This window comes from Pelodiscus sinensis, chromosome 19 (genome assembly GCF_052426305.1).
Source record: "Pelodiscus sinensis isolate ZL-2025 chromosome 19, ASM5242630v1, whole genome shotgun sequence".
NCBI lineage: Eukaryota > Metazoa > Chordata > Testudines > Trionychidae > Pelodiscus > Pelodiscus sinensis.
The window spans coordinates 32,844,075-32,860,231 of NC_143070.1; the positions used below are offsets into that span (position 1 = coordinate 32,844,075).

General features: G+C 49.9%; 1 protein-coding gene across 6 annotated transcripts in view; it reads right to left on the reverse strand.

Annotated features, from left to right (window-relative positions):
• Positions 1–274: 274 nt before the first annotated feature.
• The window catches only part of LOC149523085 (uncharacterized), a 175,517-nt gene continuing 159,634 nt past the window's right edge, over positions 275–16,157 (reverse strand). For 3 of the 6 annotated variants that reach the window (XM_089771273.1, XM_089771272.1, XM_089771274.1), the window contains exons 2-4: positions 10,626–10,826; positions 4,971–5,084; positions 275–4,683 (exon numbers count right to left, since the gene is read on the reverse strand). In XM_089771273.1, coding sequence (XP_089627399.1) covers positions 2,777–4,683; positions 4,971–5,084; positions 10,626–10,812 — 2,208 coding nt within the window. In that variant the 5' untranslated portion in view covers positions 10,813–10,826 and the 3' untranslated portion in view covers positions 275–2,776. The remainder of the gene's footprint in view (positions 4,684–4,970; positions 5,085–10,625; positions 10,827–16,157) is intronic. The other 3 variants (XM_089771275.1, XM_089771277.1, XM_089771276.1) reach the window with 3 other exon arrangements.

Here is a 16,157-nt window from a genome sequence, read left to right on the forward strand (position 1 = left end):
TATTCTATGATTCTATACCCTGGATCAATGCAAACCTTTGGACTACCAGTTGCTAACGGACACTCAGGCTACGTCTACACTGGCCCCAAATTCCGGAAAAGTCATGCAAAGCAAGTAAGTCAGAATAGGGAAATCCGCGGGGGATTTAAATATCCCCCGCGGATTTAAATAAACATGTCCGCCGCTTTTTTTCCGGCTTGGGGAAAAGCCGGAAAAAAAGCGGCGGACATGTTTATTTAAATCCCCCGCGGATTTCCCTATTCTGACTTACCTGCTTTGCATGACTTTTCCGGAATTTGGGGCCAGTGTAGACGTAGCCTCACTGTTACTCACCTGAGCCATTTTGCTAGTGCTGCAGCTGGGGAGATCAGTTTAACTTACATTATAAAACAGATCAAACATTTTGATTTTCCCATGTTACTTTGTCAAACTTCATTTTAAACAAAGTAAAACATTATGCCCAACACAAAAGGTTTCAATGTTTTCTTTATTTAAGGTAGGGGTGAAAAACCATTTTTGGGTTGGGAGTCATTGACCCACAGAAAAATCAGTCAGGGACCACACAAGTGAGAAACAAAAAAAACTCCTTCAAGATATCCCAACGCTCACAGATGTGGTCCCAACTAAGGCACCTCAGTCCTCTGGAGCCCCAGACTCATGGTGAGAGAAAGGGAAGGGGAGGGAACTGAGGTTCAGGGCTGCTCATAGACCAGATTTACTTTTCTGGAGTTAGATTTTATGGACCTCCATAGGCTCTGGGGTAGGGACAAAAAGGAGGGAGGGATACAGTGTGTGAGGCAGGGCTGCCAGTAAGTAGGACAGGAATGAGGTGCAGGATCTGGGAGGGAGCTGGGGTGCAGAAGCAGGCTTGGAGTCAGGTGCCTGGCTAGGTGGAGGGAGAAGGAACAAAGGAGGGTGCCGCATGTGGCCGGGAGAGATGGTGCAAGAACAAGGGAGAGTATCAGAGCAAACTGGGGATGCTGGGTGTTGGGGATGGGGGGTCTGGGGATGAGGAGGAACATTACCTGGCTTGCAGCAACATCTCCAGCCACACTGTCCCTGCCATCCCAGAGGGAGGCTCTGCTGCAGCAGCAGCCACACAGTCCAGGGCTGGCCCCGGAGGCCAAAGGCACCACAGCCACAGCTATGCACCTGCGGGTCAGCCCTGGAGGCTAGAGGCATCACTGCCACAGGCATGTAGCTCAGGGCCAGCCCTGAAGGTACCGCTGTCATGGCCACGCAGCCCCAAGGCACGAGATTCTGCTGCCATGGACATGAGGTAGCCATGGAGGCATGAAATTCTGCTGCTGCAGCAATGACCTAGCCCTGGAGGCCAGAGGTGCTATCACAAGGGGGCACTGTTGCTCAGATGATCAGTCTGGCATGGAACAATGAAGCTACAGCAGACAAAATATGCCTTTACCAAACTTTATTGCAAACCATTTAAATTCAATGTTCAGATTTAGTAGTTAGTCTAATTCTTAACCTGATTTTGATACACACTCTCACAAGCACATTCTCACATAGCATTTACCCTCTGGGTTTGGCCAAACCCCAGGTAATCTTGGTTAATTTGAGGCAAAAGTCTGATATGCAGCAATTGTTTTTTTGTTTAAAAAAAAAAATAAGGTGCCAGTACTCCAAGGGAAAAGTTGTTGAGCTCTGACTGGAGGTGCTGTTACTGCGTCTGGAGGTGCCAGTATGGCGTACCAGGCAATACCATCACAAAAAAAGCACCGCCGACATGCATGTCACTCCACAATGCTGAATCGATGGACTCCAAATAACGTGGCAAAACAGAGTGGTATATATCCCCTCGGAGACAGACAGTTCAAGTGAGGTGATATCCGTTGATTGCACCTCCTGTGGGTGTGTTCACAGCTGATCTTGGAACACTGTTTACATCACCCAATTCTGCTTGCCTAACCATGAACAATAAGCGATGGAATGTCTTTGGTTAAGTTCCTCCCTCATTGACTTCTCTTATCTGGAAATGTTGCCTCCTTCTGTGCAGTTCTGCTTTCTCAGCGCACACAGTCGTCTTTCTCAAAGTAATAAATAAGTCTATACTCCACAGTGGCTGCCATCAACTGACTCGGACAAAAACATAGCCTCTCTTCAGCTTATTTACTGTTAATTCACTCACATCAATCATTCACACTATTTGGCAGTGTCTAGACTGGCCAGTCACTTTTCCGGAAAAACTTGCCAGCTGTCTACACTGGCTGCTTGAATTTCCGCAAAAGCACTGACGATCTCATGTAAGATGATCAGTGCTTTTGTGGAAATACTATGCTGCTCCTGTTCGGGCAAAAGTCTTTTTCTGAAAAACTTTTGTGCAAAAGGGCCAGTGTAGACAGCAGAGATTTGTTTTCCGCAAAAAAGCCGTGATCGCGAAAATGACAACTGGGGCTTTTTTGTGGAAAAGCACGTATAGATTGTCCACGGACGCTTTTCTGCAAAAAGTGCTTTTGTGGAAAAGCGTCCTGTCAATCTAGACGTGCTTTTCCGAAAATGCTTTTAACAGAAAACTTTTCCGTTAAAAGCATTTCCGGAAAATCATGCCAGTGTAGACGTAGCCTTTGTGATTCATGACAAGGCAGTGGCAGTGGTGCCTCCAGGCTCTGGGGCTGGCTCCAGGTAGAGTGGTGGAGCCTCAGCCCCAGTGCTGCCTCCTCTCCAGGAGCTACACAGCAGGAGGAGGGGCAGAGCTGAGCTACTTCACCTGTAGCACATGGCTGTTAGGGGCAGGGTCTGGCCCTGCCTCTGGGCAGGATCAAAACCCTAGGCAGCTTGGATTCTGTTTGCTGAGAGGTTTTTGCTCACCTCTGTTCTTGGGTTTCTCCCCTGTGTGGACTTTCTGATGTCTAACAAGATTTGAACCCCGACTGAAGCTTTTCCCACAGTCAGAGCAGATGAAGGATTTCTCCCCTGTGTGGACTCTCTTATGGATAACAAGGTGTGACCCCAGCCTGAAGCATTTCCCACACTCAGAACAGCTGAAGGGTTTCTCCCCCGTGTGGGTTCTTTCATGTCTAACAAGACCTGAGCTCCGACTGAAGCTTTTCCCACAGTTAGAGCAGCTGAAGGGTTTTTCCCCTGTGTGGGTTTTTCTATGGATAAGAAGATTTGAGCTCCGACTGAAGCTTTTCCCACAGTCAGAACAAATGAAGGGTTTCTCCCCTGTGTGGGTTCTTTCATGTTTAACAAGGTCTGACCTCTCCTTGAAGCTTTTCCCACAGTCATAGCAGCTGAAGGGTCTCTCCCCTGAATGGACTCTCTCATGTCTAACAAGACTTGAGCTCTGACTGAAGTGTTTCCCACAGTCAGAGCAGCTGAAAGGTTTCTCTCCTGTGTGGGTATTCCTATGGATAAGAAGTTTTGAGCTCCAACGGAAACTTTTCCCACATTCAGAGCAGCTGAAGGATTTCTTTCCTGTGTGTACTCTCCTATGGATAACAAGCTGTGAGCTCTGACTGAAGCTTTTCCTGCAGTCAGAGCAGCTGAAGGGTTTCTCCCCGGTGTGGACTCTCTTATGTTTAACAAGATGCACTCTCACACTGAAGCATTTCCCACACTCAGAGCAGCTGAAGGGTTTCGCCCCTGAATGGACTCTCTCATGTCTAACAAGATTTGAGTTCCGACTGAAGCTTTTCCCACAGTCAGAGCAGCTGAAGGGTTTCTCCCCTGTGTGGACTCTCCTATGGATAACAAGGTGTGAGCTCTGACTGAAGCTTTTCCCACAGTCAGAGCAGCTGAAGGGTTTTTCCCCTGTATGGACTCTCCTATGGATAACAAGCTGTGACCCCAGCCTGAAGCTTTTCCTGCAGTCAGAGCAGCTGAATGGTTTCTCCTCTCTGTGGATTCTCTTATGATTAACAAGATATACTCTCACACTGAAGCTTTTCCCACAGTCAGAGCAGCTAAAGGGTTTCTCTCCTGTGTGGGTTTTTCTATGGATAAGAAGATTTGAGCGTCGACTGAAGCTTTTCCCACAGTCAGAGCAGCTGAAGGGTTTCTCTCCTGTGTGGGTTTTTCTATGGATAAGAAGATTTGAGCGTCGACTGAAGCTTTTCCCACAGTCAGAGCAGCTGAAGGGTTTCTCTCCTGTGTGGGTTCTTTCATGTTTAACAAGGTCTGACCTCTCCCTGAAGCTTTTCCCACAGTCAGAGCAGCTGAAGGGTTTCTCTCCTGTGTGGGTTCTTTCATGTTTAACAAGGTTTGACCTCTCCTTGAAGCTTTTCTCACAGTCAGAGCAGCTGAAGAGTTTCTCCCCTGTATGGATTCTCTCATGTCTAACAAGACTTGAGCTCCAACTGAAACTTTTCCTACAATCAGAGCATTTGAAGGGTTTTTCTCCTGTGTGGACTCTTTCACGTTTAATAAGAGTCGCACAGTCACCATAAGACAAGGGTGACTGTTGATGGGGGATTTTCTCTTGAACAGTTTCTGTGTTTGTTTTCAACCTTCTGCTTCTGTGACTGGATTTACTCTGTCCCTGTCCTGGACGGTTTCCCGGCCACCTTTGTGTAGTACACGGACTCTCACAGGCCTCTCCTTCCTCAGGACTCTGAGAAAGATTCCCTTCAGATCTTTCCAATAACATCCCACATGGAGGCAGTTGCTCAGGTCCTTCCTGCTGAAGACTGTCCTCACGGATCTCACTCAGCATCCCATCAACTGCTGGAAAAGAGAGAGAATCGAAAAGGAGTCATTCCCTGTGCGGAGCTGAAAGGAAACTCTAAAGAAGAAGTAGAAAAGGGGGAATTTGCCCAAGGAACGGCTAGAAATATTGAATAATCGTGAGCTGAGTTCACCTTCCTTCCCCATAACCTTTTCCCCACCCAGTACCCTCAGACTGGAGGTGAAGACAGGATTACACATCAGTGAGCCTTGATGAAAATGCACAAGTGACATCTTCTATCAGGACACAGAAATTGGTTTCTGAGTCAGTTTAGCTGATTGCTCACCTGTGTGGGCATCACTGATGATCTCCCCTTCCTCACAGCCCTGGAGATCTGGGATCCACAGCTCTTCCCCTCGCTCCACCCAGGAAATCACATGAGGTTTGGAAGCTGGAAATCCTGGTTGGGAAGCAATTACACAAGTGCTGATCTTGTTTATTGAGGTCTGTGCCAATACTGCTTCCAGAGCCAGAATCTGAGTCACCCACTCATGCTATGTCTACATTGCAGGCTTCTTGTGCAAGAACCTGTTTGCGGAAGAGATCTTCCACAAAAAGTTATTGTGCAAGAGAGTGTCCACACAACATGGAGGCTCTTGTGCAAAAGTGGACACCCAGAACCAGTTCATGCAGGGCAAAAGATCACCAATTGCTTCTGAGGGCTGGTGCCTGAGCCCTGCAGAGACATGTGCCTAAAGGGACCTCCCTGGACAGCCGTTTCTCTACTGCTGCTGCCCGCTTACAGACCTCTTGAGGTGTTAGCAGTGACTGCTCCGGTTGCCCTGTGCTTCTTTGGATACCACAGCTTTTCCACTTTGTGCCATAGAGCCAAAGTTGCCCCTGGGCATGTCCTGGCCCCACAAGGCCATGCTGCTGTTTGTGCAGCAGTTGCTGCACAGTGCCATGCTGCTCCTGCAGCTGCACGACTGCAAGCTCAATGTGAAGTCCCTCTCCCTGGATTTGGTGGCTACAACGTGGCAACTGCAGCCCTCTGTGGAGAGGTGGCTCTGGAGGCTGGACACCAGTTCCGACTGGTGGGACCACCTAGTGATGGAGCGCTGGGCTAACCAGCAGTGGCTCCAGAACTTCCGCATGCAGAAGGTCACCTTTTGGAGCTATGTGCCTGGCTCACCCCTGTTCTCTGATGATAGGACACCCACCTGCAGCCCGCCATCCTCAGGGAGAAGCGGGGTCCTGCCCCTGAGCACTCGCTGGCATGAACCTACACCAGCTGCAGTTCTTTTACCTTACTCTGGACCTATTCAAAGGTCTCGGCATTTCTCCTCCTAGCCTGAGGATCTTGCAGGGCCTCCTCCTGTCCCCAGAGCTCCAAAAGCGGGGACCTCTGGGCCAGACCAGGTGGGTGCGGGCCTCTTGGTGCCCTTGGGTGGGTCCTGTGACCCCTGGGCTGCCCCTGATGAGGGCCAGTGGGACCACAGGGGATTTCAGGGGCAGACATGCCTCGTGTTGGCTGTGGCAAAGAGAGAGACGTGGACAGGTGCTGGTGGTCAGGATCCGCTTCCTGCCATGAGGCTTCTTCAGGGGGCCTGCACCTTTAAGAGGGGCCAGGAGACAGGAACCATAGAGCTGTGATGAGTTTTCAGGACTGTCTACCAGAGCATGTGTGCTTTTACCAGGAGGCCAATTCTTGTGCAAAAGCCCTCTGCTGCCCATCCACACACGCCTTTTTGCACAAGAGCTCTTTCACAAAAAGGCTTATTCCTCATAAAAAGGGGAATAACTCTTGCGCAAAAAGCCCTGTCTCCTGAATATCTACTGTACTTTTTCTTGCCCAAGGATGCACTTGTAGTGTGGACACTTGGAAAGTTTTTCGGCAAAAACAGCTGTTTTGGGACAAAAACTCTGCAGTGTGGACGCAGCCTCAGAGAGACTCCTTTCCCCACCTTGCAGAGACTAGGTTCTGGTTGGTACAAGATCCCAGGGCACACTCACCTGCAGTAAAGGTACATCCCCCCTGCCTTGGGAACGGCCCAGCTGAAAAAGCCACTTTTGGGGGGAAAAAAAAAAAACAGAACAAAACAAAAAACACGTCAAAATGGGGATCTTCTGACAGAAATGGCCCATTTTGAAAGATCCTGCAACCCTGTAACCTTAAGGGTTACAGGATCTTTCAAAACAGGCCATTTCTGTCAAAAGATCCCCGTCTTGACCGCACGTTTTTTGAAAAGCGGCTTTTTTTCAAAAAGCCGCAGCCACCATTATGTAAATGAAGCATGGAAAATTCAAATCCCGGCTTCATTTACAATTTCAATACATCTAATTTACATCCCTTTTTCAATAAAGAGATGCAGCTTAGATGTACCCTAAGTCTCCTTCAAGGTCCGTTCCAGTCCCATCCCAGAGCAGGACAGGAACACACTGCTCAGGTGAGCTCCAAAGAGGGATGGCAGTGAAGCATCCAGGAAGGGCTCAGATTGCAGCTGCCACTTGCAGGTCACTAGGACTTGGAGAGAAAAGACCCAGCACAGCTCTAGAGCACAGGTGGCCAACCCGTTACAGATGAAGAACCAAAGTAGTGGTGGATACAGTGTAAAGACCCAAAGGAAAAAAGTTGGTGAGCACAAAAAAAAAAAAAAAAAAAGCGCCCCGGACACCATTTGGCATTGCCCTTTTAAGGTGGCAGACATTTTGAAGGCTGCACAGGATGCCGGCTGTGTCTCTTTCAGAGAGAGACATGCTGGCCCTCTAAGAGGTGCGGGTGCACAATTTTTTCTTTGAAGAGCTGCATGTGGCTCATGAGCGGTGGGTTGGCCACGCCTGCTCTAGAGTCCCAACGACTCTGTCCACAAAGCTCCTGGCTGGGGGTCGGACTTACCCTGCTCTTTAGCTCAGAGGCGCCACTTGGGCCAGAAGGAGGCAGGGGAAGTTGTCTGAGCAGCAAAATGAACCCTTGGCGGGTTGCTTCAAGCCCAGCCTAACCTCCACAGTCCTGATCCTGATTGCCTGTGCCTGGGTGGGGCCTGCCAGCTGCACACAATAGCTACCACTCCTGCGGCTGGCGAGGGCACTGTCGGGCTGCTCCTGTGGCTGGCCAGGGTAGAGATCGCTGTGCTGCTCCTCTGGCATTTGTGGATGTTCCTGCAGCTCAGCTCCCTCTCTGTAGCCTTTGTTCTACTCTGTCAGCAGCAGCCTTTGTGTGGTTTACCAGCATCCTTCTTGTGGCTGGTCAGGCCTGCCATTTGGTGCCATTCTGGGTACTTGCCGTTCCTGCCTGGGCCCTTCCATTGACACTTCCGGCCAAGGTACAACATGGGCAAAACGTGGGAAAGCACATGTGGCCAGCAGCCTGCGGACTAATGGGTTAACTATACCTAGCCAGGTAGCAGCCAGGCAACAGAAATGCAGATTGAGATTTCAAACTGGGACAAAGGAATTTGGGGGTTTTCCCTCTTTTGTCCCCGAGTAGTTTTTCTTGGATAAAATGTCTCTCTCCAAGAAAAGACTCTTCACTATCTGTATGTAGGATAAAGTTTAGATAAATCCGTTAGGTTTTATTGTTTTATGGTTTGGGAATAGGACTCTGATGTCTGTGCATTTAAAGATGGGGTTTCCTCTCCTTTGTAACTAAGGGTATGTTTATACTACAAAGTTAATTCAAACTAACAGACGTTAGTTCGAATTAACTTTGATAGGCACTACACATACAAACCGCTAGTTCGAACTTAATTCTAACTAGCGAAGCGCTTAATTCGAATTAAGGGCAGTGTAGCCACTTAATCCGAACTAGTGGGAGGCTAGTCCTCCCCAGCTTGCCCTGGTGGCCACTCTGGGCACCACCAGGGAAACTCTTCTGCCCCCCTCCCGGCCCCAGAGCCCTTAAAGGGGCACGGGCTGGCTTACGGTGCCTGTGCCAGGTGCAAGCCTGCCAGCACCCAGCCAGCAGACCCTGCACCTGGCACGGCACGAGCCAGCCACCCGCTGCCATCCAGCCCTCCGCCTCTTCCCGGGACCAGGCTGGTGGCTCCTGGGAGCCTGCCCAGATCCGCAAGAGGCGGGCACCCGCCTGGTCTAGTGTGGAGATCATGGACCTCATCCACAACCTCCGCACTAGGCACAGGAAAGTGGCCATCTAGGGCAGGATAGCTGCCAGCCTGGCCACCCAGGAGCAGGTTTGCATGAAAATCAGGGTGGTCCAGTGAGACCCCCAACCCTGAGCCCTGATCTTAGAACGGCCATACTGGGTCAGACCAAAGGTCCATCTAGCCCAGTAGCCTGTCTGCCGACAGCGGCCAACACCAGCTACCCCCGAGGGGATGGACCGAAGACAGTGACCAAGCCATTTGTCTCGTGCCATCCATCTCCAGCCTTCCACAAACAGAGGCCAGGGACACCATTTCTACTCCCTGGAGAATAGCACTCCATGGACCCAACCTCCATGAATTTATCTAACTTCTCTTTAAACTCTGTTCTAGTTCTAGCCTTCACAGCCTCCTGCAGCAAGGAGTTCCACAGGTTGACTCTTTGCTTTGTGAAGAAGAACTTTCTGTTATTAGTTTGAAGCCTGCTACCCAGTCATTTCATTTGGTGTTCTCTAGTCCTTCTATTATGGGAACTAATGAAAAACTTTTCTTTATGCACCCTCTCCACACCACTCATGCTTTTATCCCCCCTCAGTCTCCTCTTTTCTAAGCTGAAAAGTCCCAGTCTCTTTAGCCTCTCTTCATATGGGACCTGTTCCAAACCCCTGATCATTTTAGTTGCCCTCCCCTCTCCCACCCTCTCTCTTCCCCTCTCCCACCTCCTTTTCCAATCTCCTCGAGTTCTGTTCAATAAAGAGAGTTTCTATTTTTGAACACACGTGTCCTTTATTTTGTACATCAGGAAGGGGGGCTAGGGAGGGGTAAGTTGAAGGAGGTGAGGGAGGAATGGGGTACGAGCCCCCGATGGGGAGGACTGGGGTGGCTCTGCAGGCTCCTCGGGGTGGAAGCTCTCCTACAGCCCCCCGATTGACCCCCCCGCATAGCAGCCTGTGGCAAGTGCAGCCAGGCTGATGGCCGAGTGCTGTGATGTGCCGAGTGTGGGCACTCAGGGCACTCCAAGCCAGGACTGCTTTGCAAGCGGGGAACCCCTGAGAACTGTCTGTCCGGGGTGGGAGTCAGGTCCCTTTAAGCACAGCCCTCGGCTAGCCTGAGACAGCAGCTCCATGCTCTAAGTCCTAAGCTGATGCCCTGCCGGCACTGCTTCCGGCCATCCTTAACCTCGGTTCAGGGTCCGCTCAGTGTGGACATGCTAGTTCGAATTAGCAAAACGCTAATTCGAACTAGTTTTTAAGTCTGGATGCACTAATTCAAATTAGCTTAGTTTGAATTAACTAATTCGTTTTGCTAATTCGAACTAGCATGTCCACACTGAGCTAAGCTAAGTTAGTTTGAATTAGCGCTGTAGTGTAGACATACCCTAAGCTTTTTGTCTATGGGGGTCCCCCACACTGAGTATATTAATTGGTGACTTTTCCATCTAGTCATTATGCTTATAACAGAAGTATTGTGGTGATAATAAAAATGTTTCCTTTTTTATTAACCTGGCATTGGTTCATTTTTGTGTCCTGGTTTTACTTTAGGGCTGAGATTTCCCAAGTGAACTCTTCCCTGGTTTTCTTAGCATTCCTTGGTAATGGCAGCGGATTTTTATCCCCAAAATCTAGGGTTTTAGAATTTTGGGGAAAGTTTTCTACCAAAGCCTGGAAAGATGAGATTTTGGGGCACTTTTGCGTGCCCCCACTTCTGCATTCATCATGCCAGAGTGGGGATTTAGCCTTGACACATGTACAAGGGACAGTCTCTCACACGGGAGCCAGGATTAATGGGGCAGATACTCCTCACATTCAGAGTGCAGACTATGAGGGACCCTGAACCAAACCCAACTCAACTGCTCCAGAGCCCACCCATATGTTGTTATCCAAAAGGACAGGAATCCTTACCCAGCCAGCTCACAGCCTCGTAATTCTCCTGCATCACATCCCTGTAGAGGGCTCTCTGGCCCGGGTCCAGCAGTGCCCATTCCTCCTCAGAGAAGTACACAGCCACCTCCTCGAAGCTCACCAGCTCCACCACGGCCATTTCCTGTCCCTGGCTCTGCAGGCCAGGGGCTGAGCTGGAGACAGGCATGGATGTTCTGTAGCCTGGCAGGGGGAGAAGGGCAATTGGAGACATTTCAGAAGGGGCTTTAATCCTTTTCACACCCCCATTCTGGCAGCAAGGTGGGAGAGAAGCGACTAGTTTCATAGTGACTCAACTACCCGATAATCATATGCTGCTCAGGTAGGTGACTACCTGACTAGTCCTTTACATCTCTACTCTGACCCTTGCAACAAAAAAAACCAAAGGGAATTGATTTTAAAAACCTGGAGCAGTAGGACTGTAAGAGTGAAGAGTCCCACTGGAATGTATTCTAATAATAGATGTAGCACACAGAGAAACTGTGATACCAAAATATGTGATTAGAAGTAAAAATATACAAGTAAAATGCCAAATATTTGAATACACAATAGAGTAATAGAAAAGCAAGGTGGGTATATCAGTGGTTGCAGGACAGGGAATTACTTACAGAAATACAGATTTTGGTAATAAGCAGGGCTCGCCAAGCGGCGGCGGGCCCTGCTTGCCAGCCGCACGGAAGCGCACGCTGCACATGTGCAGACCGTGCAGCGCGGCTGTACCGCGCTATAATCTACTCGCCACGGGCGAGCAGTTTAGCCTATTTGTCAAGTCCTTGTAATGAGTTTGCAAGTACAAAGTTATTTTCATAGACTCATAGACTTTAAGGTCAGAAGGGACCATTAAGGTCAGAAAGGACTAGTCTGACCCCCTGCACAATGCAGGCCACAGAATCTCACCCATCCACTCCTGGAATAATCCTCTCACCTATACAGGCAGTCCCTGAGTCACGCGGATCCGACTTACGTCGGATCCACAGTTACAAATGAGGCCCTTCCTCTCCCTGGTCTCCAGCAGACCAGGGAGAGGAAGCAAAGCGGAGGAACACACGGGCAGCGGACAGCCCAGACGCATCTGGGCTGTCAGCTAGCCACGTGCTCCGCGGCTTTGCTCTGCTCTGCTCCCCGTCCCCCTGGTCTGCAGACCAGGGGGAGGGGGAGCAGAGCAGAGCAGAGCAAAGCGGCGGAACACGCGGCCAGCTGACAGCCCAGACGCGTCTGGGCTGTCAGCTGGCCGCGTGTTCCGCCACTTTGCTCTGCTCTGCTCCCCCTCCCCCTGGTCTGCAGACCAGGGGGACGGGGAGCAGAGCAGAGCAAAGCCGCGGAGCCCGAGGGCAGCAGGATAGCCACGGCGCGTCTGGGCTGTCCCGCTGCCCCCGTGCTCCGCGGCTTTGCTCCGGATGCCTGTGGTACAGCAGCTGGGGCGCTGCCAGTTGGTCCCGTAGCGCCGCTCTGGGCGCCACTGGACCAACCCAGCAGCACCCCAGCTGCTCTGCCCCAGGTGTCCCCAAGTCAGCAGCTGCTGAAAATGACCAGTGGCTGACTACAGGAAGCCCCTGCCCCGGGCTTCCTGGAATCAGCCGCTGATCAGTTTCAGCAGCAGCTGACTTGGGGATGCCTGGGGTTCTTAAGTTGAATCTGTATGTAAGTCAGAACTGGCGTCCAGATTCAGCCACTGTTGAAACTGATTAGTTTCAGCAGCGGCTGAATCTGGACACCAGTTCCGACTTACATACAGATTCAACTTAAGAACAAACCTACAGTCCCTATCTTGTACGTAACCCGGGGACTGCCTGTATCTCAGATAGTGAAGCCTTCAAATAGTTTGAAGACCCCAAGATGCAGAGAATCCTCCAGCTGTGATCTGTGCCCCATGCTAGAGAGGAAGGTGAAAAACCTCCAAGGCCTCTGCCAATCTACCCTGGAGGAAAATTCCTTCCCGACCCCAAATATGGCGATCAGCTAAATCCTGAGCATGTGGGCAAGACTCACCAGCCAGACACCCAGGAAAAGTTTTCTATAGTAACTCCTATCATCCGCCGAAGAGGCTACCCGGTGAGAGTACAAGCTGTGGTGTGAGTGTGTGTGTGTGTGCCTGACTGTTTGAATTTTACAGTTTGAAGTGTGAATTGAGTCTGATTCCAGGGAGTGCTAGCAGTTTCAGTTTCAGCTTCTGTGGCAGTTGGGACTGAGAGCCTGCCATTGTTCCCTTGATTGCCTCTGATTAGCCTCAGGCTCAGCCTTCCCCTGTGTGACTCAGAAGGGGGCAGGCCTGACCTAGGCAAGCAGGCTTTAAAAAGCCAGAGCAGTGCGACCAGGGGAGCGAAGCGGACAGGGGACTGCAGACAGGGGAGTTGAAGAGGGAGTGACTGATGGTGATGAAGACCCGAAGCGCTTGTGCCAGTACTTCTCCTGTCTCCTCCACCTGTGCCTGTATCCAGACAGAGAACCTGAGCATGGATGCCTCTACCCAGGTCCTGGTGTGGTCTTGCTGTATTTGTGGCTTGCAATTCCCACTGAGTGATCTCCAGGCTGGGGGAGACAACCGTTGTGAAAGGTGCCTGCTGGTAGAATCTCTCAGGCAGCAGGTGGGAGAGCTACAGGAGGAGGTGGCCAGGCTGAGGAGCATTCGAAGCCATGAGGAATTCCTGGACAGTATTCCTGTGGAGTCCACGGAGGTCACTGTCCTAGGATGTGGGACTGTTGACCAGCCACTTATGGAGGAGGCAGTGGTGCAGGGTGAGCACTGGCAGCTGGTTACTTCCGGCAGCAGGCAGTGTTCCACCCCTGCTCCTAACCCTCCCACTGTGTTGTTACATAACCGTTACTCTTTACTTTCAGCAGGAGACAAGGAGTCACCCCCCACAGTGGAGGAGACCAGGCCTTGCACCACCAAGGTTGAGCAGTCTCCTGCCACCACTGCGAGGAGGAAACGTAGAGTAGTGGTGGTTGGAGACTCTCTTCTGAGGGGAACGGAGGCACCCATCTGTCGCCCTGACAGCTCATCTCGAGAGGTATGCTGTCTGCCAGGGGCCCGTATCCGAGATGTTACGGAGGCATTGTCGAGGATTATCCGGCCCTCTGACTACTACCCCATGCTACTCATCCACGTGGGCACAAATGATACTGCCAGGTGTGACACTGAGCGGATCAAGTGTGACTACAGGGCTTTGGGAGTACGGGTGAGGGAGTTTGGAGCGCAGGTGGTATTCTCTTCTATCCTTCCTGTCAAAGGTAGGGGCCCGGGCAGAGAGAGGTGCATCCTGGAGGTGAATGCCTGGCTGCGACGATGGTGTCGCCAGGAGGGATTCGGCTTCCTTGATCACGGGGTGCTCTTCCAGGAAGGACTGCTTGGCGGAGATGGAGTTCACCTTTCCAGGAGTGGGAAGGCCTTGTTTGGACACAGACTGGCTAACCTTGTGAGGAGGGCTTTAAACTAGGTTTGTCGGGGGCAGGTGAGCAAAGCCCACAGGTAAGTGCTGAATGTGCGGGACTGGGAGATGGGTTGGAAATGGGGGGGACTACGGCCTATAATGGCAAGGAGAAAGGAGGGTCAGGGCACAACAGGGAGGCAAGATCAAATCAGTATCTTAGATGCCTATATACAAATGCGAGAAGTATGGGTAATAAGCAGGAAGAACTGGAATTGCTAACCAATAAATACAACTATGATATCATTGGTATTACAGAAACCTGGTGGGATGGGACGCATGATTGGAATATTGGTATGGAAGGGTACGGCTTGCTCAGGAAGGACAGACAGGGAAAAAAGGGAGGAGGGGTTGCCTTGTATATTAAAAATGTACACACTTGGACTGAAGTGGAGATGAACGTAGGAGATAGCTGTGTAGAGAGTCTCTGGGTTAAGCTAAAAGGGGTAAAAAACGAGGGTGATATCATGCTAGGAGTCTACTACAGGCCACCTAGCCAGGTGGAAGAGGTGGATGAGGCCTTTTTTAAACAATTAACAAAACTATCCAAAGCCCAAGATTTGGTGGTGATGGGGGACTTCAACTATCCAGACATATGTTGGGAAACTAACACAGCGAGGCACAGGCTATCCAATAAGTTTCTGGACTGCATTGGAGACAACTTTCTGTTTCAGAAGGTTGAAAAAGCTACCAGAGGAGAAGCTGTTCTGGATTTGGTTTTAACAAATAGGGAGGAACTAGTTGAGAACTTGAAAGTGGAAGACAGTATAGGGGACAGTGATCACGAAATAATAGAGTTCATGATCTTAAGGAAAGGTAGAAGGGAGACCACCACAATTGAGGTTATGGATTTCAGGAAGGCAGATTTTGATAAGCTCAGAGAACTTGTAGGTAAGGTCCCATGGGAAGCAAGACTGAAGGGAAAAACAACTGAGGAGAGTTGGAAGTATTTCAAAGGGACGTTGTTAAGGGCCCAAAAGCAAACAATTCCGCTGTGTAGGAAAGATAGAAAATATGGCAAAAGACCAGCTTGGCTTAACAAGGAGATCTTGCATGATCTCAAAATAAAAAAGGAGTCATATAAAAAATGGAAACTAGGACAACTAACAAAGGAGGAATATAGGCAAGCAACACGGGAATGCAGGGGCAAGATTAGAAAGGCAAAGGCACAAAATGAGATCAAACTAGCTACAGGCATAAAGGGAAACAAGAAGACCTTTTATAAATACATTAAAAGCAAGAGGAAGACCAAGGACAGGGTAGGCCCACTGCTTAGCGAGGAGGGAGAAGCAGTAACAGGGAACTTGGAAATGGCGGAGATGCTCAATGACTTCTTTGTTTCGGTCTTCACCGAGAAGTCTGGAGGTGTGCCTAACGTAGTGAATACAAGCAGAGAGAGAGTAAGTTTAGAAGATAGGATACACAAAGAACAAGTTAAAAATCACTTAGGAAAGTTAGATGTCAGCAAGTCACCAGGTCCTGATGAAATGCATCCCAGGATACTCAAGGAGCTGATAGAGGAGGTATCTGAGCCTTTAGCTATGATCTTTGAAAAATCATGGCAGACGGGAGATTCCAGAAGACTGGAAAAGGGCAAATATTGTGCCCATCTATAAAAAGGGGAATAAGAACAACCCAGGAAATTATAGACCGGTCAGTTTAACGTCTGTCCCAGGGAAGATAATGGAGCAGGTAATTAAGGAAATCGTATGCAAACACTTGGAAAGTAATAAAGTGATAGGGAATAGCCAGCATGGGTTTGTGAAGAACAAGTCATGCCAAACTAATCTGATAGCTTTCTTTGAAAAGATAACGAGCCTTGTGGATAAGGGAGAAGCGGTGGATGTCATATACCTAGACTTTAGTAAGGCATTTGATACGGTCTCGCATGATATTCTTATTGATAAACTAGGCAAATATAACTTAGATAGGGCCACGATAAGGTGGGTGCATAATTGGCTGGATAACCGTAGTCAGAGAGTTGTTGTTAACGGTTCTAAATCCTGCTGGAAAGGGATAACAAGTGGAGTTCCTCAAGGGTCTGTTTTGGGACCCGTACTATTCAATATCTTCATCAATGATGTAG